Source organism: Bombina bombina, chromosome 2 (assembly GCF_027579735.1).
Source record: "Bombina bombina isolate aBomBom1 chromosome 2, aBomBom1.pri, whole genome shotgun sequence".
Classification (NCBI taxonomy): domain Eukaryota; kingdom Metazoa; phylum Chordata; class Amphibia; order Anura; family Bombinatoridae; genus Bombina; species Bombina bombina.
Genome location: NC_069500.1, coordinates 746,775,836 through 746,803,782, shown reverse-complemented (window position 1 = coordinate 746,803,782; position 27,947 = coordinate 746,775,836). Strand labels below are relative to the sequence as shown.

Sequence of the window (27,947 nt, the reverse complement as noted above, 5' to 3'; positions counted from 1 at the left end):
ATGCCCTACCCTATTCTAAATTAATAAATTAAAAAGCTCTTTTACCTTACCAGCCCTGAACAGGGCCCTTTGCGGGGCATGCCCCAAGAAAATCAGCTCTTTTGCCTGTAAAAAAAAACATACAATACCCCCCCCCCAACATTACAACCCACCACCCACATACCCCTAATCTAACCCAAACCCCCCTTAAATAAACCTAACACTAAGCCCCTGAAGATCTTCCTACCTTGTCTTCACCTCAACAGGTATCACCGATCTGTCCTGGCATCCGGTGCTGAAGAGGTCCAGAAGAGGCTCCAAAGTCTTCCTCCTATCCGGCAATAAGAGGACATCCGGACCGGCAAACATCTTCATCCAAGCGGCATCTTCGATCTTCTTCCATCCGGTGCGGAGCGGGTCCATGTTGAAGCAGCCGACGCGGATCCATCCTCTTCTTCCGGCGTCTCCCGACGAATGACGGTTCCTTTAAGGGACGTCATCCAAGATGGCGTCCCTCGAATTCCGATTGGCTGATAGGATTCTATCAGCCAATCGGAATTAAGGTAGGAATATTCTGATTGGCTGATGGAATCAGCCAATCAGAATCAAGTTCAATCCGATTGGCTGATCCAATCAGCCAATCAGATTGAGCTCGCATTCTATTGGCTGATCGGAACAGCCAATAGAATGCGAGCTCAATCTGATTGGCTGATTGGATCAGCCAATCGGATTGAACTTGATTCTGATTGGCTGATTCCATCAGCCAATCAGAATATTCCTACCTTAATTCCGATTGACTGATAGAATCCTATCAGCCAATCGGAATTCGAGGGACGCCATCTTGGATGACGTCCCTTAAAGGAACCGTCATTTGTCGGGAGACGCTGGAAGAAGAGGATGGATCCGCGTCGGCTGCTTCAACATGGACCCGCTCCGCACCGGATGGAAGAAGATCGAAGATGCCACTTGGATGAAGATGTTTGCCGGTCCGGATGTCCTCTTCTTGCCGGATAGGAGGAAGACTTTGGAGCCTCTTCTGGACCTCTTCAGCACCGGATGCCAGGACAGATCGGTGATACCTGTTGAGGTGAAGACAAGGTAGGAAGATCTTCAGGGGCTTAGTGTTAGGTTTATTTAAGGGGGGTTTGGGTTAGATTAGGGGTATGTGGGTGGTGGGTTGTAATGTTGGGGGGGGGGGTATTGTATGTTTTTTTTTACAGGCAAAAGAGCTGATTTTCTTGGGGCATGCCCCGCAAAGGGCCCTGTTCAGGGCTGGTAAGGTAAAAGAGCTTTTAAATTTATTAATTTAGAATAGGGTAGGGCATTTTTTTATTTTGGGGGTCTTTGTTATTTTATTAGGGGGCTTAGAGTAGGTGTAATTAGTTTAAAATTGTTGTAATATTTATCTTATGTTTGTAAATATTTTTTTATTTTTTGTAACTTAGTTCTTTTTTATTTTTTGTACTTTAGTTAGTTTATGTAATTGTAGTTATTTGTAGAAATTGTATTTAATTTATTTATTGATAGTGTAGTGTTAGGTTTTATTGTAGGTAATTGTAGGTATTTTATTTAATTAATTTATTGATAGGGTAGTGTTAGGTTTAATTATAACTTAGGTTAGGACTTATTTTACAGGTAATTTTGTTATTATTTTAACTAGGTAACTATTAAATAGTTCTTAACTATTTAATAGCTATTGTACCTGGTTAAAATAATTACAAAGTTGCCTGTAAAATAAATATTAATCCTAAAATAGCTACAATGTAATTATAATTTATATTGTAGCTATATTAGGATTTATTTTAAAGGTAAGTATTTAGCTTTAAATAGGAATAATTTATTTAATAAGAGTTAATTAATTTCGTTAGATGTAAATTATATTTAAGTTAGGGGGGTGTTAGTGTTAGGGTTAGACTTAGCTTTAGGGGTTAATCCATTTATTATAGTAGCGATGAGCTCCGGTCGTCAGATTAGGGGTTAATAATTGAAGTTAGGTGTCGGCGATGTTAGGGAGGGCAGATTAGGGGTTAATACTATTTATGATAGGGTTAGTGAGGCGGATTAGGGGTTAATAACTTTATTATAGTAGCGCTCAGGTCCGCTCGGCAGATTAGGGGTTAATAAGTGTAGGCAGGTGTCGGCGACGTTGAGGGGGGCAGATTAGGGGTTAATAAATATAATATAGGGGTCGGCGGTGTTAGGGGCAGCAGATTAGGGGTACATAAGGATAACGTAGGTGGCGGCGCTTTGCGGTCGGCAGATTAGGGGTTAATTATTGTAAGTAGCTGGCGGCGACGTTGTGGGGGGCAGGTTAGGGGTTAATAAATATAATATAGGGGTCGTCGGTGTTAGGGGCAGCAGATTAGGGGTACATAGGGATAATGTAAGTTGCGGCGGTTTACGGAGCGGAAGATTAGGGGTTAATAATATAATGCAGGGGTCAGCGATAGCGGGGGCGGCAGATTAGGGGTTAATAAGTGTAAGGTTAGGGGTGTTTAGACTCGGGGTACATGTTAGAGTGTTAGGTGCAGACGTAGGAAGTGTTTCCCCATAGGAAACAATGGGGCTGCGTTAGGAGCTGAACGCTGCTTTTTTGCAGGTGTTAGGTTTTTTTTCAGCTCAAACAGTCCCATTGTTTCCTATTGGAGAATCGTGCACGAGCACGTTTTTGAGGCTGGCCGCGTCCGTAAGCAACTCTGGTATCGAGAGTTGCATTTGCGGTAAAAATGCTCTACGCTCCTTTTTTGGAGCCTAACGCAGCATTTTTTTGGACTCTCGATACCAGAGTTAATTTTATGGTGCGGCCAGAAAAAAGCCCGCGTAGCGTTAACAGCCCATCTACCGCCAAACTCCAAATCTAGGCCTTAGAGATTTTAATATAAAATGTTTAATTATGTGTAGTAAAAACACTTTGCTATATACTTTATCTATTGTTTGCCCCTTTACAGTAAATTATGAGCTCTCCAATTCTAAATCTATAAAGTAATGGCAGTTGATATTTTGAAAAAGAGGTTTTCCTTTATCTAATCTTGTATGCTAAAGACGGAGAAAGGGTCAGATTAAAGGGACAGTCAACACCAGAATTTTTGTTGTTTTAAAAGATAGATAATCCCCTTAATTACCAATTCCCCAGTTTTGCATAACCAACACAGTTATAATTATACACGTTTTACCTCTGTAATTACCTTGTATCTAAGCCCGCCTCAGCAGACTGCCCCCTTATTTCAGTTCTTTTGACAGACTTGCATTTTAGCCAATAAGAGCTGTCTCCATGGTAACTTCATGAGCTCAATGTTATCTATATGAAACAGGTGAACTAATGCTCTCTAGTGGTGAATAACTATCAAAATGCATTTAGTTTAGAGGCCTTCAAGGTCTAAGAAATTAGCATATGAACCTCCTAGGTTTAGCTTTCAACTAAGAATACCAAGTGAACAAAGCAAAATTGGTGATAAAAGTAAATTGGAAAGTTGTTTAAAATTACATGCCCTATTTGAAACATGAAAGTTTTTTTTGGACTTGACTGTCCCTTTAAGCATGGGACTTTAAAGTATGATAAATAAACTTGCTTTAAAGGGGCATAAACCCATTTTTTTTTCTTTCCTGATTCAGATACAATATACCATTTAAAACAATTTTCCGGACGGGGGCGGAGCCGGCAGCCAAACTGATAGGAAGTGTGGAGACAGAGCTCTGGCCACAAAAGTGTTATTTTAGCTCATATAACCTGCTAAATACAGCGAAATTGCCCAAAACATACCTACGGCAGCTACTACAACCACCCGGCACTGTTTCTTGTTCGTTTTTGCAAAAATTTACAATCGCAAATAACACCCGCTTGGTAGCTCCAGACCATTTTACAGGAAAGGCCGTGGTCGCGGCCTACACCGGCACACGCAGTTAAGCCTTCACTGGCGGAATTACACCTGATTACTGCAGGACTATCTCCTTGAACTACCGGACTACTAAGCACACTGTGAGAGGTGAATATACTGGTTAACAACCAGTTTTTTATGGTACTAGAAACTCAACACTCCTAACGGCATCCCACGTGGCAGTTTGTAAGTAACCAACAACTTGCTTTTTTTTCTTCCTTTCACTAAGAGACATTCAATTCAGGTTCCTTAGATTTGGCTTTATAGCCATCATTCTACCTTCTGTTGAAGCATTGTATACAGCTGCTATCTCACTGCGATTTTATTTGAATAAGCCTTGCAACTCTGTGGGTGGCAAATGGAAACCATTACTTTAAATCTTTACACACTCTACTGCCGCCCTTTATAATGTGAAATCCTCTAATTACCAGTGTGTAGACTGCAATATATCTCATTTATTTTGCCTTCATATTCGGACACTTTACTCTATACTGATCATCCACACGCCTAAATCAGATAACATTAGCCTCTGTGCAGCAAAAGCTCTCTTATTGACATTAAGAACTGTGGCCTTTTTTTTTTTTTTTTTTTTTTTACAAGTTACTGTACAGCTGTGTATTTTTCTTTTTGGATCAGACCCTCAGTGCCAAAATTGATGGTGAACATTATTTTACAGTACTGCTGTAATACAAGACTTCATTGATTCCCAAGGCCAGATTTGACACCCTCCTCCCTTTCCCGCTACCCTCAGTGGTGACGGGTCATACCCCATCTCCTTTTTCCTGCTTCGCCCCAAAAGGGGGCACTCCCTCAGGAGGGTGCCACACATGATACCTGACCCTGAGTGACAACTACCCCAGTGGAGGTCTGGAAATCCTATATTACACCAACAGCAATATAGGTGAAACACAAGAAACGCCTTAAGAGAATCAACAGCACTCCTCTACCTTAAAATGTGCTGCTAATTGTATTGCCTAAGGGGAGGGGAAGCCCCTCAGGCTCCGGATCCTACTACATATACACATTAATCTGGCTCACTCTGCAACATCAGTTCATAAAATTCTGATCTTCTAGCTGTGTCCTGTGCTCTTAATTGTCAGGTGTGCCATTTGAAACCCTGAAGATGGCACAATCCAACAAACGGAAACCAAAGCCGGTAGGTGGCCCTAAAAGGACTGTGGTGGACCATTTCAATCCTATGATATTATCTACAAATGAAGATTCACAAGATAGCACTAATACCTCAACACATGGATCAGATTTAGTATCCAATACCCTCCAAGCCCTACAAGATGCTGCCCCAACAACTGTGACACCTTCGTTTATTTTATCATCTTTGCAAACTTTGCTTGAGGCACATCACTCCTCTTTTCAGTCCCAAATAACTGCCTCGCTGGCTGAGATGCGGCGAGATTTGACATCTACTTCTGAAAGAGTGGACACAATTGAGAGGAAGCAGGAAGACATGATAGTTGAACAGGGTAATGTCCTAGCATATGCCCAGAGTTTGGCGGAACAGCTTATTATGCTAGAAAACAAAGTGGCGGATGCTGAAGACCGATCCCGCCGGAATAATCTACGCCTCAGGGGGATCCCTGAAAGCATATCCTCTAGTGACTTGGTCACCCACCTTTCTGAATTTTTCAAACATCTGGCACCACCGGCAAATCCAAATGAGGGACTCATTGATAGGGCACACAGGGCTCTACGCCCTAGAAGCCTAGCAACTGATAAACCAAGAGATGTCATTGTTCGGCTACACTTCTACACATACAAAGAGAGGTTAGTAAGAGCCTCTATGTCTAAACCCACCTTGCCTGAACAATTTCAGGACATTAACATCTTTGCCGATCTCTCTCACCACACCCTCCAGCAGCGAAAGTCTTTTGGAAGTTTCACCAGGTTTCTTAGGACAAACAACATAAAGTACAGATGGGGTCATCCGACCAGACTTTTTGTTCTCAAGGACAACCAGCAGTATATTGTTACCACTCTTGAACAAAGTCACAACCTTCTGCAAAAATGGAGTGCCACATCTTCATCTTCACCTGACTCTCCACTACAAAGCTCTTTGAACCCTATGGTCCCACAATGGGGTCCTTTACCCCAAAGACCATCCAGTGACATAGCTACAACTACTCAGGCACGAGCAGATGACGATGACTGCACATGAGGTATAGGGGTGGTGGAGCATCTCCACCTCCCCACTGCTCACTAACCATCTGTCAATATAATTTATAAGTGACTTTCCATTGCTCAATGTTTTCTCTTCTTTTTTCCCTCCTCTTTAGGTTTGATATATGCAAAGTATTTTATTTTAAAGTGTATATGTGTCTACTCTCTATACTACTCACTATCTTTTTGTTCTTTCTCTCCTTCTTTTTCCCATTTTTTTTTTTTTTTTTTTCTTTTTCTTCTTCTCTTTTTCCTCTCTCTTTTCCTTCTCCTTTTCTTCTCTCTTCTCTCCAAGTCTCACCTTCTACTGGGGATAACTTTTCCTATTTACTATGGGGGCCCGGGAAACACCTGAGCTTTTAAGAGCATATTCTACTCTCTTATTGTTAGTATGCTTTGTTTATCTAGAGCGTGAGATGGCCACATAATGGAGATGCAACACTGGATGCACCATTTTGTGGTGACCTCGCTTTCATATGCATTGTTCTCTCAGACTTGTCATTTACTTTCTAATCCACCTAAATTACAGATGATGTATGCTGTGTTGTATATGCCACTTGTGCTTCACGGTACCTCTTTCGGTGACATCCTCCCTCATCTATCTTGCAATGGGTTCGGGCATTGTCTGCCGCCCGCAACACAGAGAAGTATCGTGCTTTCCAACTGGCATAATAGTTCTCTAGTATTTAATTGATAGTGCTTGAAGATGCCGTGAACTTACTGCAATGTACAGATTATATGTTGTTTTTACCATAGCGGTTATTTTATTGTTGGGTACTACAAAAGTTTACTTGGTTGGCGGGGTGGATACACTCCGCCAGCTGATGGCCTAATATACCAATACTGTTGATGTTTTCTTACATTGTACTACCCTTCATATGTTGTATGGTTATGTGGAGCCACATTTTGGCTGATATATTTTGTAATACCTGGGCCCTCCTGTGCTGCACGCTTCCTCCACCATTAGCATACTATCAATCCCATCTTCTACTAGATGGGTTGACGAACTACCTGCGATTTTCGGGACGCGGAGGTGGGGTGCTGAACAGGGGGCTGGTTTACTGGTTTACCCTTTTGCTTTAGATTCTCACTGCTGTGTTGATGTTTAACATTCACTATTATTGCATTAATAGATTTGGTCCCGAAATTGATGCTATTTCCCCCCACTCTCCCCCTCGTCTCTTCCCCCTTTTTTTTTTTTTTTTTTTTTTTTTCTCTTCCCTTTATCCCATCTTGACCCTCTCTTTTCTTTTCTACCCACTCTGTCAATCTTTCCCCCCCTGGATCCGGGGCCTGTGTGTGTACTTATCCCTCCCTCTTCTCTTCCATTCGCACTTTACTCTTTCTTTCCCCTGTCAAGCTCTCTCAATGATGCAGATCTAATAACTAAATTGCCAGCCGGCACTGGCTACCACTCCCCCCACTTAAAGTACTCTGGAAACGTATTCTAGAGACTGCATACGCGGTTTACCTTGTTTATATACCGCACCTTGTACTCTTATTTGACTGTTTGTACGTTTTAACTTGAATATTGTTTGTACCAGTATTATTTTCTTTTATTCATGAGACTGTGTTGAATTGTATTTATCCTAAGCAATCCTTCTTTTTTTTTTTTTTTTTTTTCCTTTTTTCCCTTCTCTTCTTTTCCTCCCCTTTTCCTCTCGTGTCCTCCCCCTTTTTGTCCCTTCCCCAACTACCCACCACTGTCCTGACAATCCACCCGACCCCAGTCTAGAACGAGAGGACGCACATCTGTAACTATGCCATACTGCTGTGTCACTCACAATGTGAGAGGACTCAACTCTCCGACTAAACGCAGTCTCTGCCTTAGATCCTTAGCCAAGGCTCGGGCCCACCTGGTTTTCCTTCAAGAGACCCACTGGGTAAAAGGTACAAAGACACCCATCCAGTCTAAATTGTATCCGATAGTTGAAACTGCCAGTTTCTCTCAAAAATCAAGAGGAACGGCTATCCTCATACATAAAGATGTCTCTTACGAGAAAATTTTTGTCGACTCTGACCCTCAGGGACGATACCTGATTCTAGTCTGTAAACTGGATGGTGCGCTGTATACGCTAGCCTCTTATTATGGACCTAATAAGCAACACATTCGGTCTCTACGCAAGTTTCTCCAGAAACTGGAGACTCTGCGTCAGGGCCTTTTGCTTCTCGCCGGGGATTTCAATCTTATATGGGACCCCAATCTGGATAGACGATCGGACACCCCACGCAAATTCCCTAAGCCAATGGCTGAATTATCGCACCAATTTCGACACTTAATCTACCGCTTCAACCTATTTGACATCTGGCGCGCTCTTAACTCGACTGCTCGGGATTATACTTATTTCTCTCCAGTACATCGCTCATATTCGCGGTTAGATTTTTTCTTCTGTGACCCGGGTCTTCTGGATGGTGTGACTCGTACTTGGATTCCTCAATGCCCATGGTCCGACCATGATCCTGTATATATTAATTTACGATCCTCCATAGAACTTCAACGAACGTCAGCATGGCGCTTGCATCCTCACTTGTTTTCCAATCCTGGAACGGAGGCCTCCATTGCTGAAGACATTACCGAGTTTCTAGCTTCTAATGACAATGGTGAAGTTGACGACTTCACTTTATGGGCTGCACTGAAAGCATATATCCGAGGGTCGTTTATAAAAATAGCAGCAGCCGAGAAAAAACGCAAAGGAGAAACCCTTGCACAACTTACTATGAGCCTCCGAAAGATTTCTGGGGAACATAAAATGAACCCCACAGATACACTGTCCAAGCAACTAGTGGATCTTAAGGCCCGTATAGTACAGTTGGAGTCCGAAAGGACAGCCGTGAGACTTCTACGGCTTAAAGAAATATACTACCATAAGGGTAATAAAGCTGATAGATTATTGGCCAATAGGTTACGCCAGAAAACGGTGGCAGCACGCATCCCCATGCTGAAGATAGATGGACGATGTGTTATAAAACCCACAGATATTGGCAATGCTTTTGCAGATTACTATGCCGCCCTCTATAATCTACAACAGGACGGCTCAATTAGCCCTCCAACATCTGAGAATATTGAGACATTTTTAGCCTCGCTGAATCTCCCTTCGGCCCCACAAGACTGCATTGACTCTTTGCAGAATCCCATTTCACTAATAGAAATTAAAAAAGCTATCAAATCTCTTAAGGCCTTTAAATCACCAGGACCAGACGGCTTCTCTGATCTATTTTATAAAAAGTTTCAATCCCAACTACTTCCCATTCTAGGACGTTTCTTTACGCTAGCAAGTGAACGGGGCACCTTTTCGGCCGAATTTTTACAGGCCACTATCATTACTCTCCCGAAGCAGGGAAAGGACTTGACCCTTTGTGGCAGCTATAGGCCGATTTCACTGTTGAACCTAGACGTTAAGTTGTACGCTAAGATTTTAGCCTCGCGCCTCAATTCTTTACTACCAGCGCTGGTCAGACCAGATCAGGTGGGCTTTGTCCTACATCGGCAAGGCCCAGACAATACAAGACGTCTCCTGAATGTCTACCTTGAAGCTCATGGTTCCCACTTGCCCTGTGTCACCCTGTCGTTGGACGCTGAGAAGGCCTTCGACAGGGTGAACTGGAAATATATGTTTGCTGTGCTGCGACGCTTTGGTCTCCCGGAGCCCTTCATCACGGCAATCGCGGCTCTTTACTCTACCCCGTCGGCAGTAGTCAGGGGTCTGGGGTTTTGCTCCAGAACTTTATCAATAACGAACGGCACGAGACAAGGTTGTCCAATGTCCCCACTTATTTTTGCCCTCATGATGGAACCCTTAGCCGAGGCCATCCGGTCATGCCCCTTAATCCGAGGGGTATGTATCCATCACACGGAGCAGAAGACTGCTTTGTTTGCAGACGATCTAACAGTGCTTGTGTCGGATCCTATTACTTCTCTTCCCCATCTATTTTCCCTACTGAATAAATTCTCCTTAGTCAGTTACTACAAGCTAAATGTCCTCAAGACTGAGGCGTATGCTATTAACATTTCAGACGGGACTCTTAATGAACTGAAACGCACTTATAAGTTCGTGTGGTCTACGACTCATATCAAACATCTCGGGGTTTATCTCTCACATAGTATTCCGAAGATGATAGAATTGAATTTCAATCCCTTATTGTCAACTATTGAAAAATCGACCGACACTTGGAATGTCCCGTCACTGTCATGGCTGGGTCGAATCGCGGCCTTCAAAATGAGCCTCCTACCAAAGCTTACCTACCTATTCCGCTCCCTACCCATCCCGATTCCTAGATCTACAATTTACAAATTCCAACAACTATGTAACAAATTTATTTGGCGCAATAAGGTTCCGAGACTTGCCACTAATATTCTACAACAACCTCTTCTGGCTGGTGGGGCGGCTGCCCCCAATATCCTAAAATACCATGAGGCTGCCAGACTTTCTCATGTAACCCAATGGAAGCTACCGTTGGAGAGTCGATGGGCAGAGATTGAACAAGCATCCCTCCCGGCTGGATTCACTCTACAAGATCTAGTGTGGATCCCTAAACACTCTAGGACGCCAGCCCTTTTGACTAATCCTATTGTCAAATCAAATTTACAGTTTTGGGATAAGGTTCGCAACCTTTCGACCGTAGCGCCGCATCCCTCGCCATCGCATTCCCTTAGGGGGCTGCTACTGTCACTGCCAGACTCCCACCCCAACTTATGGTTCGCTTTGGGGTTGACTAGAATAGCAGATTTCTATGCAGGGGATAAGCTACTAAACTACCAGGACTTTCTACGGAAGTTTAATCCGCCTCCTCGATTGCACTTTGAATTCTGGAGACTACGTAGCCTTCTCCTCTCGTGGGGCTTTGGTGCGGGCCCACTAAGGCCTAAAACCGCTTGGGAAGTTCGCTGGGACTCTATGACATCCCCCGGTAAACTTCTGTCCATCTCGTATCTTACGCTCATGAAGCCTCCAGTTTTCTATAAATCCCCTCCAGTACGGCGATGGGAATCTTCCCTGATGGTTTCAAACGAACCACAACAATGGCGGATGGCTGTCCAATTCACCAAGAAAGCTATACACTGCATAACCCTGTACGAGTTATTTCTCAAGGTTATGCTACAATGGCATATGACTCCTATCCGTTTGTTTAAAATCTCGGCAACCAATTCACCCAAATGTTGGAGGGGCTGCGAGGAGTTGGGAACGCCCCAACATATTTGGTGGTCTTGCAGTCAGATTCAATCGCTCTGGCAAAAATCAATCCGATACTGCTCTTCAGGGAATATCCACTTACCTCTGTCCCCTAGTTCATGCCTGTTCCACATCTTGCCTAGGAAATTGACTCTACCTCAGAAACTATTCTGTATTTACCTATTTCTAGCTGTTAAATTAGCTGTAGCGCGCATGTGGCTGCAACGCACTGTCCCTTCGTGGGAACAAGTGATGGACATACTGGACTAAAAGAATGGAGTCCTATGTCTCCCATGTCCACGGGTCCACAGACCTTCAGTCCCAAATTTGGGCACTTCGCCCAAAGTAATTCCTCCTACAAACACTTTGGGGACTTTAGGTCCCTCGGGTTAGCTGTAACCGGTGCTACTAATGTCCACCTGCCCATTCCCCCTTTCTTCCCCTTATCTGAACCCTCCCAATCTCCCCCGCTCCTATCCCTTGTCGGTGTATACCCCCCTCTTTTTTTTTTTTTTTTTTTTTTTTCTCTCCTTTCTCCTTTTTGGATAGCTTGACACAGTTTCCTTTTTTTTTTTTTTCTTTTTTCTATGTATAATCTGGTTAACATTTCTGATTGTCATATTCTATGTTTAAGCTATAATTTTGGTATGAACATTTATGATGATGAAACCTCTATACACTAAGGAGTTTGCTGACTTATATGGGTTATTAATAATATGGGTCTTTTTTCCACAACAAATGGACTTTTGCACCCACCCATGGAGAGGTGGGAATAAGATCATTGACCAACAGACACCGAACATGGACTTAAACATCCAGCATTCTCTCTCTTGTGCTCCTTATTTTATGTGATTGTTTTATATAATACTACCTCTGGTTAATCCTGTTATTTCTGTTGCATGTACTATTGATATGTATGTACATGCTTTTGATGCTCTTATGTTCATTTATCTTTTAAAACAATAAAAATTATTTATAAAAAAAAAAAAAAAAAAAATTTCCATTTTATTTCTATTATCAGATTTGCTATATTCTCTTGGTATACTTTGTTGAAAGAGCAGCAATACATTACTGGGAGCTAGATCAACACATTGTGTGAGTCAGTAGTGCATTGCTGAGCCTACCTAGATATGCTTTTCAAAAAAAGATACCAATATCTATCAATCTATCTGTCCTCAAAATCATTATACAGATCAGCATGTATATTATTACAATTGCTTATTACAGAGTTACCTTTAGGTGGCCCCCCCAAAAATGTTTTCACCAGCACCCTTTATTGTGTAGGTGTGTTACTGTCTGTACTTAATTGTCCTCAGCAGAAGAGATTAGATATAGTGAAACCTAGGTTTCAACATGGTAGTACATATTACTTTATAGAAACGAAAACTTTAATTTTATTTCATGAACATTTAAACAACTAATATTCGGCTACATTACGAGTTTTGCTTTATGAGTGGTGCGGTGCTAACTTGCACTTATTGTCACCGCTCACTTACCTACAGTGCTGGTATTACAGGTTTTCATAAACCCGGTGTTAAAAGGCAAGAAGTGAGCATAGAGCAAAATTGTGCTCCATACTGCACTCCAATACCAGCACTGCTTAAGTCAACGGTGAGCTGGTTGTACGTGCTCGTGCACAATTTCCCCATAGACATCAATGGGGAGAGCCAGCTGAAAAAAAGCCTAACACCTGCAAAAAAGCAGCATAAAGCTCCGTAACGCAGCCCCATTTATGTTTACATCTAACACCCTAACATGAACCCCGAGTCTAAACACCCCTAATCTTACACTTATTAACCCCTTATATGCTGCCCGACATCGCCGACACCTACATTATACTTATTAACCCCTAATCTGCCGCTCCGGACATCGCCGCCACCTACATTATACTTATTAACCCCTAATCTGCTGCCCCCAACATCGCAGACACCTACATTATATTTATTAACCCCTAATCTCCCTCCCCCAATGTCGCCGCAACCTACCTATATTTATTAACCCCTAATCTGCCGCCCCCAACGTCCCTGCCACTATAATAAACATATTAACCCCTAAACCCACACTCCCGCATAGCAAACACTAGTTAAATATTATTAACCCCTAATCTACCGTCCCTAACATCGCCATCACCTACCTTCATTTATTAACCCCTAATCTGCCGTCCCCAACGTCACCGACCGCTATACTAAATTTATTAACCCCTAAACCTAAGTCTAACCCTAACATCCCCTAATGTAAATATAATTAAAATAAATCTAAAGAAAACCTACTATTAATAACTAAATAATTCCTATTTAAAACAAAATACTTACCTGTAAAATAAACCCTAAGCTAGATACAATATAACTAATAGCTACATTGTAGCTAGCTTAGGTTTCATTTTTATTTTACAGGCAAGTTTGTATTTATTTTAACTAGGTAGAATAGTTACTAAATAGTTATTAACTATTTACTAACTACCTAGCTAAAATAAATACCAATTTACCTGTAAAATAAAACCTAACCTGTCTTACACTAACACCTAACCTTACACTACAATTAAATTAATTACCTAAATTAAATACAATTAACTAAATTAAATACAAATACCTAAATTACAAAAAAAACAAAAACACTAAATTACACAAAATAAAAAACAAATTACAAGATATTTAAACTAATTACACCTAATCTAATAGCCCTATTAAAATAAAAAAAGCCCCCCCAAAATAAAAAAAACCCCTAAACTAAACTACCAATAGCCCTTAAAAGGGCCTATTGCGGGGCATTACCCCAAAGAAAGCAACTCTTTTACCTGTAAAAAAAACACAAACAACCCCCCAACAGTAAAACCCACCACCCACACAACCAACCCCCCAAATAAAACCCTAACTAAAAAAACCTAAGCTCCCCATTGCCCTGAAAAGGGCATTTGGATGGGCATTGCCCTTAAAAGGGCATTTAGCTCTATTGCTGCCCGAACCCTAATCTAAAACTAAAACCCACCCAATAAACCCTTAAAAAAACCTAACACTAACCCCCGAAGATCCACTTACAGTTTTGAAGACATCGTTAACAAAGCCGCGAGAAGTCCTCAACGAAGTGGCAAGAAGTCCTCAGCGAAGCCGGGAGAAGTCTTCATCCAAGCTGGGAGAAGTGGTCTTCCAGACGGGCAGAAGTCTTCATCCAGACGGCATCTTCTATTTTCATCCATCTGGCGAGGAGCGGGTCCATCTTCAAGACATCCGGCGTGGAGCATCCTCTTCTTCCGACGACTCCCGATGAATGAAGGTTCCTTTAAGTGACGTAATCCAAGATGGCGTCCCTTAGATTCCGATTAACTGATAGAATTCTATCAGCCAATCGGAATTAAGGTTGAAAAAATCCTATTGGCTGATGCAATCAGACAATAGGATTGAACTTCAATCCTATTGGCTGATCCAATTAGCCAATAGGATTGAGCTCACATTCTATTGGCTGTTCCAATCAAGTGTGCGGGACAGCTGTACCTACAACACTCGTAATAGCAGCAATAGTGAAAAAGCAGCGTTATGAGCCTTAACGCTGCTTTTTTTACTCATAACGCAAAACTCGTAATCTAGTCGATTGTTTTAAAAAACACATTTACATTTTTGCTTTGAATACATCATATCTAGCCTTTTTTTTACTTTTTAATGTCCCTTTAGTGAATGTCACCTCTTTGCATATTATAACATGACTTCCACCAAGAAAATACACCAGCATTTTAAGTAATCCCAACATTTCAAGTTTGACTAGTCTCCTACAGGGATGCAGAGCTCTGAAGCTGAGCTTCCTACAGGCTTGTACTATTATGCCTGTATAGAATTACATCTCTCTGCAGGGTATATCCCTCTGCATGTTGTTATTTTACGCTCCTACTGAGTCTCTACATGCTGTCTTTATAACTCTCAGCATGCTATGTTATCACTTTGCTTGTTGTTATCTGGCTGTAGATTTTTCTGTTTTCATGCTATTACATCTTGCTGCATGTTATTATATCTTCCTCTATGTAAGCTTAAAGGGACAGTCTACTTGAAAATGTTTATTGTTTCAAAGGAAAGATAATCCCTTTATTACCCATTCCCAACTTTTGCATAACTTACACTGTTTTAAACTTTTTAGCTCTGTGATTACCTTGTATCTAAGCCTCTGCAGACTGCCTCCTTATTTAAGTTCTTTTGATAGACTTGCATTTTAGCCAATCAGTGCGGATTCATAAAAAACTCCACGGGAGTGAAAACAATATTATCTATATGGCACACATGAACTAGCACTGTCTAACCGTGAAAATTTTCAAAATGCACTGAGATAAAAGGCGGCTTCAATGGCTAAGAAAGTTTATGAGCCTACCTAGGTTTAGCTTTCAACAAAAAATGCCAAGAGTTAAAGCAAATTTGATGCTAAAAGTAAATTGGAAAGTTGTTTAAAATTGCATGCCCTTTCTGATTCATGAAAACTTTGACTTGACTGTCCCTTTAACTCTCTGTAAGAAAAACATGACTTTTATGTACTTTGAAAGCTCTGTATGGTAATATATCTCTATTTACTATATAAATAGCAGAATGGCAATGGTGACATTCAAATGTCAAAACTTTATATGTAGTTTGCATGTAATCATAACAGTCTGCATAGCAATATACTGTATCTCTTTTTCTTATATGAATATCAGAATGCCAATGCTGACATTCAAAATAGCAAAACTTAAAGTCTTAGAATATCTCTACTAATTTAGCCAATGGGGCCGATTTATTAAAGTGTTAGCGGACATGATACGATGTAGCGTATCATGTCCGCCACACATCGATAAATGCCGACAGCATACGCTGTCAGCATTTATCATTGCACAAGCTCTTCTTGTGAACTGCTTGTGCAATGCCGCCCCCTGCAGATTTGCGGCCAATCGGCAGCTAGCAGGGGTGTCAATCAGCCTGATCGTATAGAATAGGGCGGATTAATGTCCACAGCCTCAGAGCAGGCGGATCAGTTATGGAGCAGCGGTCTTAAGACCGCTTCTTCATAACTGCTGTTTCCGGCGAGCTTCAAGGCTTGATAATTCGTAGCTTGATAATTCGTCCCCAGTGTCTCAAATGTTGTTACGGTATACATGTTTAAGTTGCAGGAAAAAATGTTTAACAAATGACTGAATGGCTCCACAAATTTCAATTTTGCATATATTTAGATATTTATTTTTTTTTGTTTGTTTTTTCCTTTACCATTTATTATTTTTAGACGAATGCACTGAATAACAAAACATAATTCTATTTTCCCCAAATCTTGTTTCTGTGAATCTTATTATATCACAACCTATGTGAACATAGCTATGTATTTAATTACATAAATCTGCATGGTTTAACTATACATCTTATTAAAACTACATTATTAAAACTACAGTTATCTTTTTGTAATATCCTTTATCTTTGTGATGCATAACATTACTTTGTAGGAAACTAAATTATAGTGTGACACAAGAATTTCCCTGCAGAACTGTTTTTAATTTGTTTGCACAGCACCTCCTACCAGCAAAATATTTGTGCATGATTTCTCTTTGCTATGAGATACTCACTGAAATATATACTGCAGCGAAAGCCGACAGGGTGGCATGCTGGGAAGGGAATGTCTTTCTGGATGAACAACAGAAGAAAATAATTGAGAAAACATATGTAAACAGGATATATTGTTACCCCTACAATCTATTATTTTACATTTTTGAATGTTTAGATTTTTAAGTTTAAAGTGAGGTTAAACTTTACTTGTTTTAAAATTAGGTCAGAAGTCTAAGGAAATATTTTAGATGGACTTTAATTGATCACTTCTAATAAAGATGCACTGTGATTTACTTTTTACTCAAACTGTTTGCTCGAGTTTTGAAATGGCCGTCTGGAGCGTGGGGTATTAGAATGGCACGGCTAGATTAAAAAGTAAATTACAGTGCATCTCTATTAGAAGTGCTCAATTAAAGTCCATCTAAAATATTGCTTAGATGCTGGACCTGAATTTAAAACATGCAAAGTTTACCTTCACTTTAATTTAAACATTTTACTCTGAAAGATTTTTCAACTACAGAATATGAAAACCAAAGTAGTGAATCTAGCAGCAAATAAGTTAACACGCTTTCAAAATAAGATATATTTATCTTTCACACAATTAACCTAACATTGGGACTTATTTCCCATAGACAAAGACAATAGAGCAAGCCAAGCTTTAGTGTTGTTAGGATACAGCCATATTATAGATGATGATGAACTTCCTGCTACACTGTTCCCATGACAACAACTATAATACTGCGTTGCTAGAGCAATCCTTTTTTTATGATTAGTTGGCACTGTGTTGCTATGCAAAGCCTACTCTAGATATCACAGAGTGTATACAGATTGTATTACTATGTAATAAATAATGGGGTCTATTCAGTTTCAGGGACATATTTTGGCATAGATAATCCATGGCAAAAAAAGTTTTAAAGGTCTGTGAACAGTTTAAAATAGTCAAAACTGTATTAATTTCAGTTATTTAAAATCAAATTAAAGTAAAACATGGAAATAAAAAGAGAACCAGGTTGTTCAAGTGAATTATGCATAAGACCTTGTTCACAAATTACACAAAGGAAGTACATTCTACTTTGTATATGGTGTACAACTTGCAATAATCTAGTTCACCTGTTTATTACTTTCATGCATAACACAAAACTAAAAAGCTTCCATATATAGAATATAAGGTTTATACTCAAAACCTATAAACTTTTCTCCAAAAATGAATAACATCAACTGGATGCTTAGACTTAAAGGTAGAAAAAAAAGAAAGATTCATGCTGTATTTAATAGGGACACACCATCCCACATCCCGTTGGATTGTCATGGGTTGGGACTTGGGATGTCTGGACAGCTTCCTTTCTGTACCTTCTTGTCCCGGGAAAGCCCCAGCTCCACCATGTACACACTCATGACAAAACTCCACCCCACCCTTGAAATGGCATTGGCCCGCCTCTTCCACCATGGCCTTGACAACAAAATGTCAGTGGGCACATGTTCACTCAACTTCCTGTCCCAGAGAGCCCCTGGGAAATTTGGGAATTATGAGGACAGCTTATTATTGCCCCTATATGGTAACACAATTGTTTCAATACAATTGTTCTCCACACATGACTGACAATGAGGAGATCTGTGCAAAAGTTTGTTTTATAAGTAAAATCCTGTTGTCCACTATTAAGAGTTAAAAAGAGACTGCTCTGTTACTTCCTGTCCTTTTTTTACTCTTTGTCTTCTCTTTGTTCCTTCTCTGAATGTGATGCTTTGAGATCAGGTTTGGAGAACATCTTTGAAGAAAACAGATAAAAGGACAATATGGATTTGTCCAAAATGGAGGATGTTGTTTGGTGGGACACACATAGTTCACAAAAATATCTGACTCTTAACATGATTCCAAATTCACTAAAACCAATTTATGTAACGTAAACTTTTCAGCAATATTACAATTTGAAAATTGTACAATTCAAAGAGATTTGTAGTAGCTCCTCTCATTTGAAATGTTTAATACTTCAAAAATCTTGTTCTATTTTTATCTCCATATTTTGCATATTTTTGATTTTTAATAATTAAAGTTAATAAAATGTAAACTATTTTAATCTCTAGTTATCCAGTTTGGGAAACCATTTATTATTGATTTGTGGCTTATATCTAAATGACTACAGTGATCATCAGGTCTAACAATGTTAGGTCTTGTACAATCATCATTGCTCAATGTGATATTACAAGTGATTGTTAACCTCTTAAGGACATATGACGGAATTTTTCCGTCATAAAACAATTGAGCAAACTGAAAGCTGTGTCCTTAAAGGGTTAAAATATTTAACCAAAGACTTTCATACTTATAATGAGAAGTGCTAATTAGTGTGCTAGCCACATTAGCCTTGATATTATAAGTTAAGCATTGTAATATTGCTTTGTAAAAGCTGCTGTAAGCAACACATATTTTCACAGTGCAAACCTTATTGGACTGGAATGAGAGAGTTCTTGCAGTGCTTACCTGGCAGAGAGAATGGCATGCTGATCAATGCCAGTGCATATGTCCTGGGTGATGTAAGGGTTTGTTGCACAGGAGGTGCCCAGTCGGGTGTAGTTGGGCTTACAGACAGTCAAAAAGAAGGGAGCATGGTACCCTGTGGCCAGTTGAATGACATCTGTGACCAGGGCAGTGGCACAAAGCCCGAAGACATGGACTCCTAAGAGTAAAGCAAAGATCCATTATGCATTTTTAGGTGGTAGAACAGAGACATTTCTCGCTCAAAAAGAAGACACTTACCTACAAATCTGACTGTCCTGCGCAAGAAGGAGTTGAAATTACATCCTCCAGCATTAATACTCCCTTCTGATCCAAGACCCCTTAGTTTGGATTGAATACAGTACAAGACTCCCTCCCCAAGCATGATCTGTGGGTATGAACATTAATTCAGCAACTGAAATCAACAGTTAAATACTAAATAGAACAGATCAACTGGAAGATTCAGCTCTCAACTTAAAAACTTTAGCAGAAGATTATCTACATTATATGGTATAACTTCTATCAGCATGAAAGTGTTGTCTTTGTTTTATCTTTTATTAAACTCAAGTGCATATACAGTATATGCATAGTATATATCGTACATTAAGCACTGCATTCTAAAAGTTCTGTATGCAAAATAAATGCTTACAATTTTTTTTAGCATATTCCCCTCAGCTTTAATATGTCTATATTATCTAATTTGCTGTAGCCAGTGAGAGGCAAATATAAACAATCACTGTGCAGCATGTATGGTGAGTGTTCCAGATCCTGCAGGGTGTAATATGGTCTCTCCGAGGGAAGTGGAAAAAACCCACAATTTTCATTGTGACACTACAGGAAAGGGGGACAAAAATATATTACAAAGTGTTTATGTATTTATTTATTTTACTACTCATTATTAAACATGGGGAAATGTGGGTTTAGTAACCCTTTGAGCAATTCTTTTCGGGAGTTATGAAACAGACCAAAATGCAGATTGAAAGGGACATTAAAATTAGATTAATTCACTATAAAATGTTTAATTAGGCATAAAAAAATGCTTCTCACTTGCATTATTTTTTCCCCCTGCTTTTCCTGTAGTTTAACTCTAAATTCTTCTGAGAGGCTGGAGTATATTTTCATACCATGCAGAAAACTAACACTCCTATATACAGCACAGTGATTGTTTGTTACGTACAGGAGCTTGTTCCTATTTGTCCCTAATTGGCTACAGCAAGGAAAATAACACAAACAATATTTAAAAAGCTTGAGTTTTAATTCCAGCAAACATGTTAACCACATTGATAAAGTCAGTTTCAGGGCAGAGATGCACGACTGGGAGCTAGCTGAACACATCTGTTGCACTAATGACGAGTCATATGTGTGTAACCACCAATTAGTAGCTGGTTTTCATTAGTGCATTTCTGCTCCTGAGCCTACCTAGGTAAGCTTTTTAACAAAGGACACCAACAGAACAAAGTACATTTGATAAAATAATTAAAATGAAAAGACTTCTACAGACTATGCGGCCGATTTATCAAGGGCTGAATGGCCCCTGATGCCTCTGTTTCCGCGCCAGCCTTCAGGCTCATCAGAAACAGCAGTTATGAAGCAGCGATCTTAAGACTGCTGCTCTTTAAGTGGGTCGCCCGCCTCTGAGGCTGCGGACATCAATCCGCCCGATCGTGTACGATCGGTTGATTGACACCCCCTGCTAGCGGCCAATTGGCTGCGAATCTGCAGGGGACAGCATTGCACAAGCAGTTCACTAGAACTGCTTGTGCAATGTTAAATGCCAACAGTGTATGCTGTCTGCCTTTAGCGATGTCTGGCGGACATGATACACTACAACGTATCATGTCCACCAGACTTTGATAAATCGGCCCCTATATGATGAAATCAGAAATTTGCCCACACTTCTTACTCTCATCACCTCCTCTCTTCTGCTAATTCTTTATCTCATATGGCCCTTTCTACCTGGCTCTTCTTTTTCTGTTCTTCTATGTTTCTCCTCTTTATTATGCACCATCTCATCTACAATTTACCTAACACCACGTTAGTTGTTACTCACAGATGCTGCAGGGGCGGCAAACGCAAGACTGAGCAGCATGAGGAGAGGTATGAGCTCTTCATTACTTTCCACATATGGCATAGACAGGGAACGATCATGGCACTGGAAACCTCCTTGGGCCGGCCGGAATATATCAGTCAGTTCCAGAAAGTAGAGGGAGACAATGGAGGAAGCTACAATAGGGAGCTGACAGAAAGAGTAATTAAATATAAGCACAAAAGCACAGCCGATATATATACAGTATATATATATATATATATATATATATATATATATATATATATATATATATATATATATATATATACCAAAAAAGAGAGACTGCACTCACTGGATTTGCAAGGGATAATGTATCTCGTTCCTCTGCTACGTTTTATATATATATATATATATATATATATATATATAGATAGATAGATAGATAGATATACATACACACATGTGTACATACAGTATCTCACAAAAGTGAGTACACCCCTAAGTGGAACAGTCTGTATAACAGTGTAAATTTGCTGTCCCTTCAAAATACCTCAACACACAGCCATTAATGTCTAAACCGTTGGCAACAAAAGGGAGTACACCCTTAAGTGAAAATGTCCAAATTGGGCCCAAAATGTCAATATTTTGTGTGGCCACCATTATTTTCCAGCACTTCCTTAACCTGCATGGAGGTCACCAGAGCTTCACAGGTTGCCACTGGAGTCCTCTTTCACTCCTCCATGATGAGATCACGGAGCTGGTGGATGTAAGCGACCTTGCAATCCCCCACCTTCCATTTGAGGATGCCCCACAGATGCTCAATATGGTTTAGGTCTGGAGACCTGCTTGGCCGATCCATCACCTTTACCCTCAGCTTCTTTAGCAAGGCAGTGGTCGTCTTGGAGGTGTGTTTGGGGTCGTAGTCATGTTGGATTACTGCCCTGTGGCCCAGTCTCCGAAGGGAGGGGATCATGCTCTGCTTCAGTATGTCACAGTACATGTTGGCATTCATGGTTCCCTCAATAAACTGTAGCTCCCCAGTGCCGGCAGCACTCATGCAGCCCAGACAATGACATTTCCACCACCATGTTTGACTGTAGGCAAGACACACTTGTCTTTGTACTCCTCACCTGGTTGCCGCCACACACGCTTGACACCATCTGAACCAAATAAGTTTATCTTGGTCTCATCGGACCACAGGACATGGTTCCAGTAATCCATGTCCTTAGTCTGCTTGTCTTCAGCAAACTGTTTGCGGGCTTACTTGTGCATCATCTTTAGAAGAGGCTTCCTTCTGGAACGATAGCTATGCAGATCAATTTGATGCAGTGTGCGGCATATGCTCTGAGCACTGACAGGCTGACCCCCTCCCCTTCAACATCTGCAGCAATGCTGGCAGCACTCATACATCTATTTCCCAAAGACAACCTCAGGATATGACGCTGAGCACGTGCACTTAACTTCTTTGGCCGACCATGGCGAGGCCTGTTCTAAGAGGAACCTGTCCTGTGAAACCACTGTGTGGTCTTGCCCCCGTGCTGCAGCTCAGTTTCAGGGTCGTAGTAATCTTCTTATAGGGGCCTATTTATTATGTGTTTGTCCAACATGATCAGATCAGCGGATCGTGTCCGACAGACATCGCTGAATGTGGAGAGCAATACGCTCTCCGCATTCAGCATTGTACCAGCAGCTCTTGTGAACTGCTGGTGAAATGCTGCCCCCTGCAGATTTACGGCCAATCGTCCTCTAGCAGAGGGTGTCAATAAACCTGATCATATTCAATCGGGTTGAATCGTGGCGATGTCTGTCCGCCTCAGAGCAGGCAGACAGGTTATGTCTGCCTGCTCTGAGGAGCTTGATAGATAGACCCCATAGCATAGGCCATCTTTATGTAGAGCAAGAATTCTTTTTTTCAGATCCTCAGAGAGTTCTTTGCCATGCGGTGCCATGTTGAACTTCCAGTGACCAGTATGAGAGAGTGTGAGAGCGATAACACCAAATTTAACACACCTGCTCCTCATTCACACCTGAGACCTTGTAACACTAATGTGTCACATGACACTGTGGAGGGAAAATGGCTAATTGGCCCAATTTGGACATTTCCACTTATGGGTGTACTTACTTTTGTTGCCAACGGTTTAGACATTAATGGCTGTGTGTTGAGTTATTTTGAGGGGACAGCAAATGTACACTGTTATACAGGCTGTACACTCACTACTTTATATTGTAGCAAAGTGTCATTTCTTCAGTGTTGTCACATGAAAAGATATAATAAAATATTTACAAAAATGTGAGGGGTGTTCTCTCTTTTGTGGGATACTTTATATCTATATATATCTCTATACCTATATATAATGATATATTTATATATATGTCAAGGACACCAGGCTGCCAAGGCCACCTCCTCCCATATTGTGGAATTATTGTGTCCCCACCAGCTTCCATTGTATTGTTACCCTGATTGCACATTGGTTTATGGAACTACTCACCGGCTGGGCTTGCTAGTGGTCCCCACTGAACTTTTACCGAGGTCGCTCCAGATGCCCTTTGTCTCAATAAAGTCTGTTAGTGTTTCACCTAAATACTGGTCTTGTCTGGTTATTAGGGTGGACTCCTGCTAAGATCACTTTCTCTGCTCTATAGCTACAAGTTCCAGGTACAGGAAGGACGCTTTTGGCTGAGCTACGCAGTCCGGGTAGCTGGATATATATATATATATATATATATACACTAGCTGTTGCCCATAGCTTTGCTTGCCTTGATTTCATTCATGTAATTGGCAAGAGTCCATGAGCTAATGACGTATGGGATATACAATCCTACCAGGAGAGGCAAAGTTTCCCAAACCTCAAAATGCCTATAAATACACCCCCTCACCACACAAACAATTCAGTTTTATAAACGTTGCCTCCTTTGGAGGTGGTGAAGTAAGTTTGTGCTACGTTGATTTCTACATTGATATGCGCTTCTCGATTCCTCTCAGAGTACAGCGAATGTCAGAGGGATGTGAAGGGAGTATCACCTATTGAATGCAATGGTTTTCCTCACGGGAGATCTATTTCATAGGTTCTCTGTTATAGGTCATAGAGATTCATCTCCTACCTCCCTTTTCAGATCGACGATATACTCTCATATACCATTACCTCTACTGATAACTGTTTCAGTACTGGTTTGGCTATCTGCTATATGTGGATGGGTGTCTTTTGGTAAGTATGTTTTTTATTACTTAAGACACCCCAGCTATGGTTTGGCACTTTATGCATTTATATAAAGTTCTAAATATATGTATTGTACTTATATTTGCCATAAGTGTCCGACAGACATCGCTGAATGTGGAGAGCAATACGCTCTCCGCATTCAGCATTGTACCAGCAGCTCTTGTGAACTGCTGGTGAAATGCTGCCCCCTGCAGATTTACGGCCAATCGTCCTCTAGCAGAGGGTGTCAATCAACCTGATCATATTCATGTATTTCCTTGTGCAGACTGTCAGTTTCATATTTAGGGAAAATAATAAGAATATTTTTCTTACCTGGGGTTTAGTCTTTTTTCAAATTGACTATATTTTTTCTTGAAAATTGCGGGCAGTACTAGGTCCGCGGGTGCGCCAAATGCTAGACTTTATTGCGTCATTTTTGGCGCGAGAAATTTTGGCGTGAAAAGTATGTCCGTTGATGCAAGTTCGTCATTACCGGCGTCGTAGTTGACGCCGAAGCCTTACACACGGTTGCGTCGTTAGTGACGTAAGTGTGTCATTTCCGGATATTGTTGGCGCCAAAAAAATTTCAGTTACGTTGTGTGTCATACTTGCCGCCAAAATTTTCATTAATTTAATACCCCATTGCTGTTTGCCTCTGGCCTTTTTCTATGTCAGAGGGCTATGCTATTTGCATTTTTTCCCATTCCTGAAACTGTCATATAAGGAAATTGATAATTTTGCTTTATATGTTGTTTTTTCTTTTACATTTTGCAAGTTGTCTCAATCTGATTCTGCCTCAGAAGTATCTGTTGGAACTTTGCTGCCTGACATCGGTTCTACCAAAGCTAAGTGCATTTGTTGTAAGATTGTGGAAATTATATCTCCGAATGTCATTTGTAATAGTTGTCATGATAAACTTTTACATGCATATAATGTGTCCATCAGTGATAGTACATTGCCAGTTGCAGTTCCTTCAACTTCTAATATACATGATATACCTATGAATTTTAAAGAATTTGTTACTGATTCTACTGATGTCTGCATTTCCACCTTCTAATAAACGTAAAAGGTCTTTTAAAACTTCTCACTCAGTTGATGAAATTTCAAATGACCGACAACATAATGATTTATCCTCCTCTGATGAGGATCTATCTGATACAGAAAATCCTTTCTCAGATATTGACACTGACAAATCTACTTATTTATTTAAAATGGAGTATATTCGTTCTTTATTAAAAGAAGTGTTAATTACTTTGGATATTGAGGAAACCAGTCCACTTGACGTTAAGTCTAGTAAACGTTTAAATGCTGTTTTTAAACCTCCTGTGGTTACTCCAGAGGTTTTTCCTATTCCTGATGATATTTCTTTTATTCCTTCTTCAAGGTTTAAAAAATTGTATCCTTTACCAGCAATTTCTATAGAGTTTTGGGAAAAAGTCCCCAAAGTTGATGGGGTTATTTCTACTCTTGCTAAACGTACCACTATTCCTATGGAAGATAGTAATTCCTTTAAGGATCCTTTAGATAGAAAGCTTGAATCTTATCTAAGGAAAGCCTATTTATATTCAGGTCATCTTTTCAGACCTGCAATTTCTTTGGCTGATGCTGCGGCTGCATCAACTTTTTGGTTGGAAAATTTAGCGCAACAAGAATTGGATTCTGACATATCTAGCATTGTTCACTTACTGCAACATGCTAATCATTTTATTTGTGATGCCATTTTTGATATTATAAAAATTGATGTTAGATCCATGTCTTTAGCTATTTTAGCTAGAAGAGCTTTGTGGCTTAAATCTTGGAATGCTGATATGACATCTAAGTCTAGATTACTATCTCTTTCTTTCCAAGGTAATAATTTATTTGGTTCTCAGTTGGCTTCTATTATTTCAACTGTTACTGGGGGAAAGGGAGTTTTTCTGCCTCAGGATAAAAAACCTAAGGGTAAATCTAAGGCTCCTAACCGTTTTCGTTCCTTTCGTCAAAATAAGGAATAAAAACTCAATCCTTCCCCAAAGGAATCTGTTTCCAATTGGAAGCCTTCCTCAAACTGAAATAAATCCAAGCCATTTAAGAAACCAAAGTCAGCCCCTAAGTCCGCATGAAGGTGCGGCCCTCATTCCAGCTCAGCTGGTAGGGGGCAGATTAAGGTTTTTCAAGGATATTTGGATAAATTCTGTCCAAAATCAATGGATTCAGAGCATTGTCTCTCAAGGTATTGAATAGGATTCAGAGTAAGACCATGCCAGTTCCTTTTCAGGAACAAGGTTTGGGGTTTTATTAAAATCTATTCATTGTCCCAAAGAAGGAAAATGTATTCAGACCAGTTCTGGATCTGAAAATTTTGAATCGTTATGTAAGAGTACCAACTTTCAAGATGGTGACTATAAGGACTATTCTGCCTTTTGTTCAGTTAGGACATTATATGTCCACAATAGACTTGCACAATGCATACCTTCATATTCCTATTCATCCAGAACATTATCATTTCCTGAGATTCTCTTTTCTAGACAAGCATTACCAATTTGTTGCTCTTTCATTTGGCTTAGCAACAGCTCCAAGAATCTTTTCAAAGGTTCTAGGTACCCTACTCTCTGTAATCAGAGAACAGGGTATTGCAGTGTTTCCTTATTTGGACGATATCTTGGTACTAGCTCAGTCTTTACGTTCTGCAGAATCTCACACGAATCAACTAGTGTTGTTTCTTCGAAAACATGGTTGGAGGATCAATTTACCAAAAAGTTTCTTGATTCCTCAGACAAGGGTCACCTTTTTAGGTTTCCAGATAGATTCAGTGATCATGACTCTGTCTCTAACAGACAAGAGACGTTTGAAATTGGTTGCAGCCTGTCGGCACCTTCAGTCTCAGTCATTCCCTTCAGTGGCTATGTGCATGGAAGTTTTAGGCCTCATGACTGCAGCATCGGACGCGATTCCTTTTGATTGTTTTCACATGAGACCTCTGCAGCTTTGTATGCTGAATCAATGGTGCAGGGATTATACAAATATATCACAATTAATATCCTTAAATCCCAATGTTCGACACTCTCTAACGTGGTGGTTATATCACCAGCGTTTAGTTCAAGGGGCTTCTTTTGTTCGGCCAACCTGGACTGTGATAACTAAAGATGCAAGTCTTTCAGGTTGGGGAGCTGTTTGGGGATCTCTGACAGCACAAAGGGTTTGGAAATCTCAAGAGGCAAGATTACCACTCAATATTTCAGAACTCCGTGCAATTCTCAGAGCTCTTCAGTTTTGGCCTCTGTTGAAGAGAGAACCATGCATTTGCTTTCAGACAGACAATATCACAACTGTGGCATATGTCAATCATCAGGGTGGGACTCACAGTCCCCAAGCCATGAAAGAAGTCTCTTGGATACTTGCTTGGGCGGAATCCAGCTCCTGTCTAATCTCTGCAGTGCATATCCCAGGTGTAGACAATTGGGAGGTGGATTATCTCAGCCGTCAGACTTTACATCCGGGGGAATGG

At 40.5% G+C, this 27,947-nt stretch overlaps 1 protein-coding gene across 1 annotated transcript in view; it reads right to left on the bottom strand.

Annotated features, from left to right (window-relative positions):
* PLPPR3 (phospholipid phosphatase related 3) overlaps positions 1–27,947 on the bottom strand; it is a 74,176-nt gene that overhangs the window by 18,616 nt on the left and 27,613 nt on the right. Inside the window, exons 3-6 of the mRNA XM_053702832.1 lie at positions 21,285–21,470; positions 19,496–19,622; positions 19,220–19,415; positions 16,764–16,821 (exon numbers count right to left, since the gene is read on the bottom strand). Of these exons, the coding sequence (XP_053558807.1) occupies positions 16,764–16,821; positions 19,220–19,415; positions 19,496–19,622; positions 21,285–21,470 (567 nt within the window). The remainder of the gene's footprint in view (positions 1–16,763; positions 16,822–19,219; positions 19,416–19,495; positions 19,623–21,284; positions 21,471–27,947) is intronic.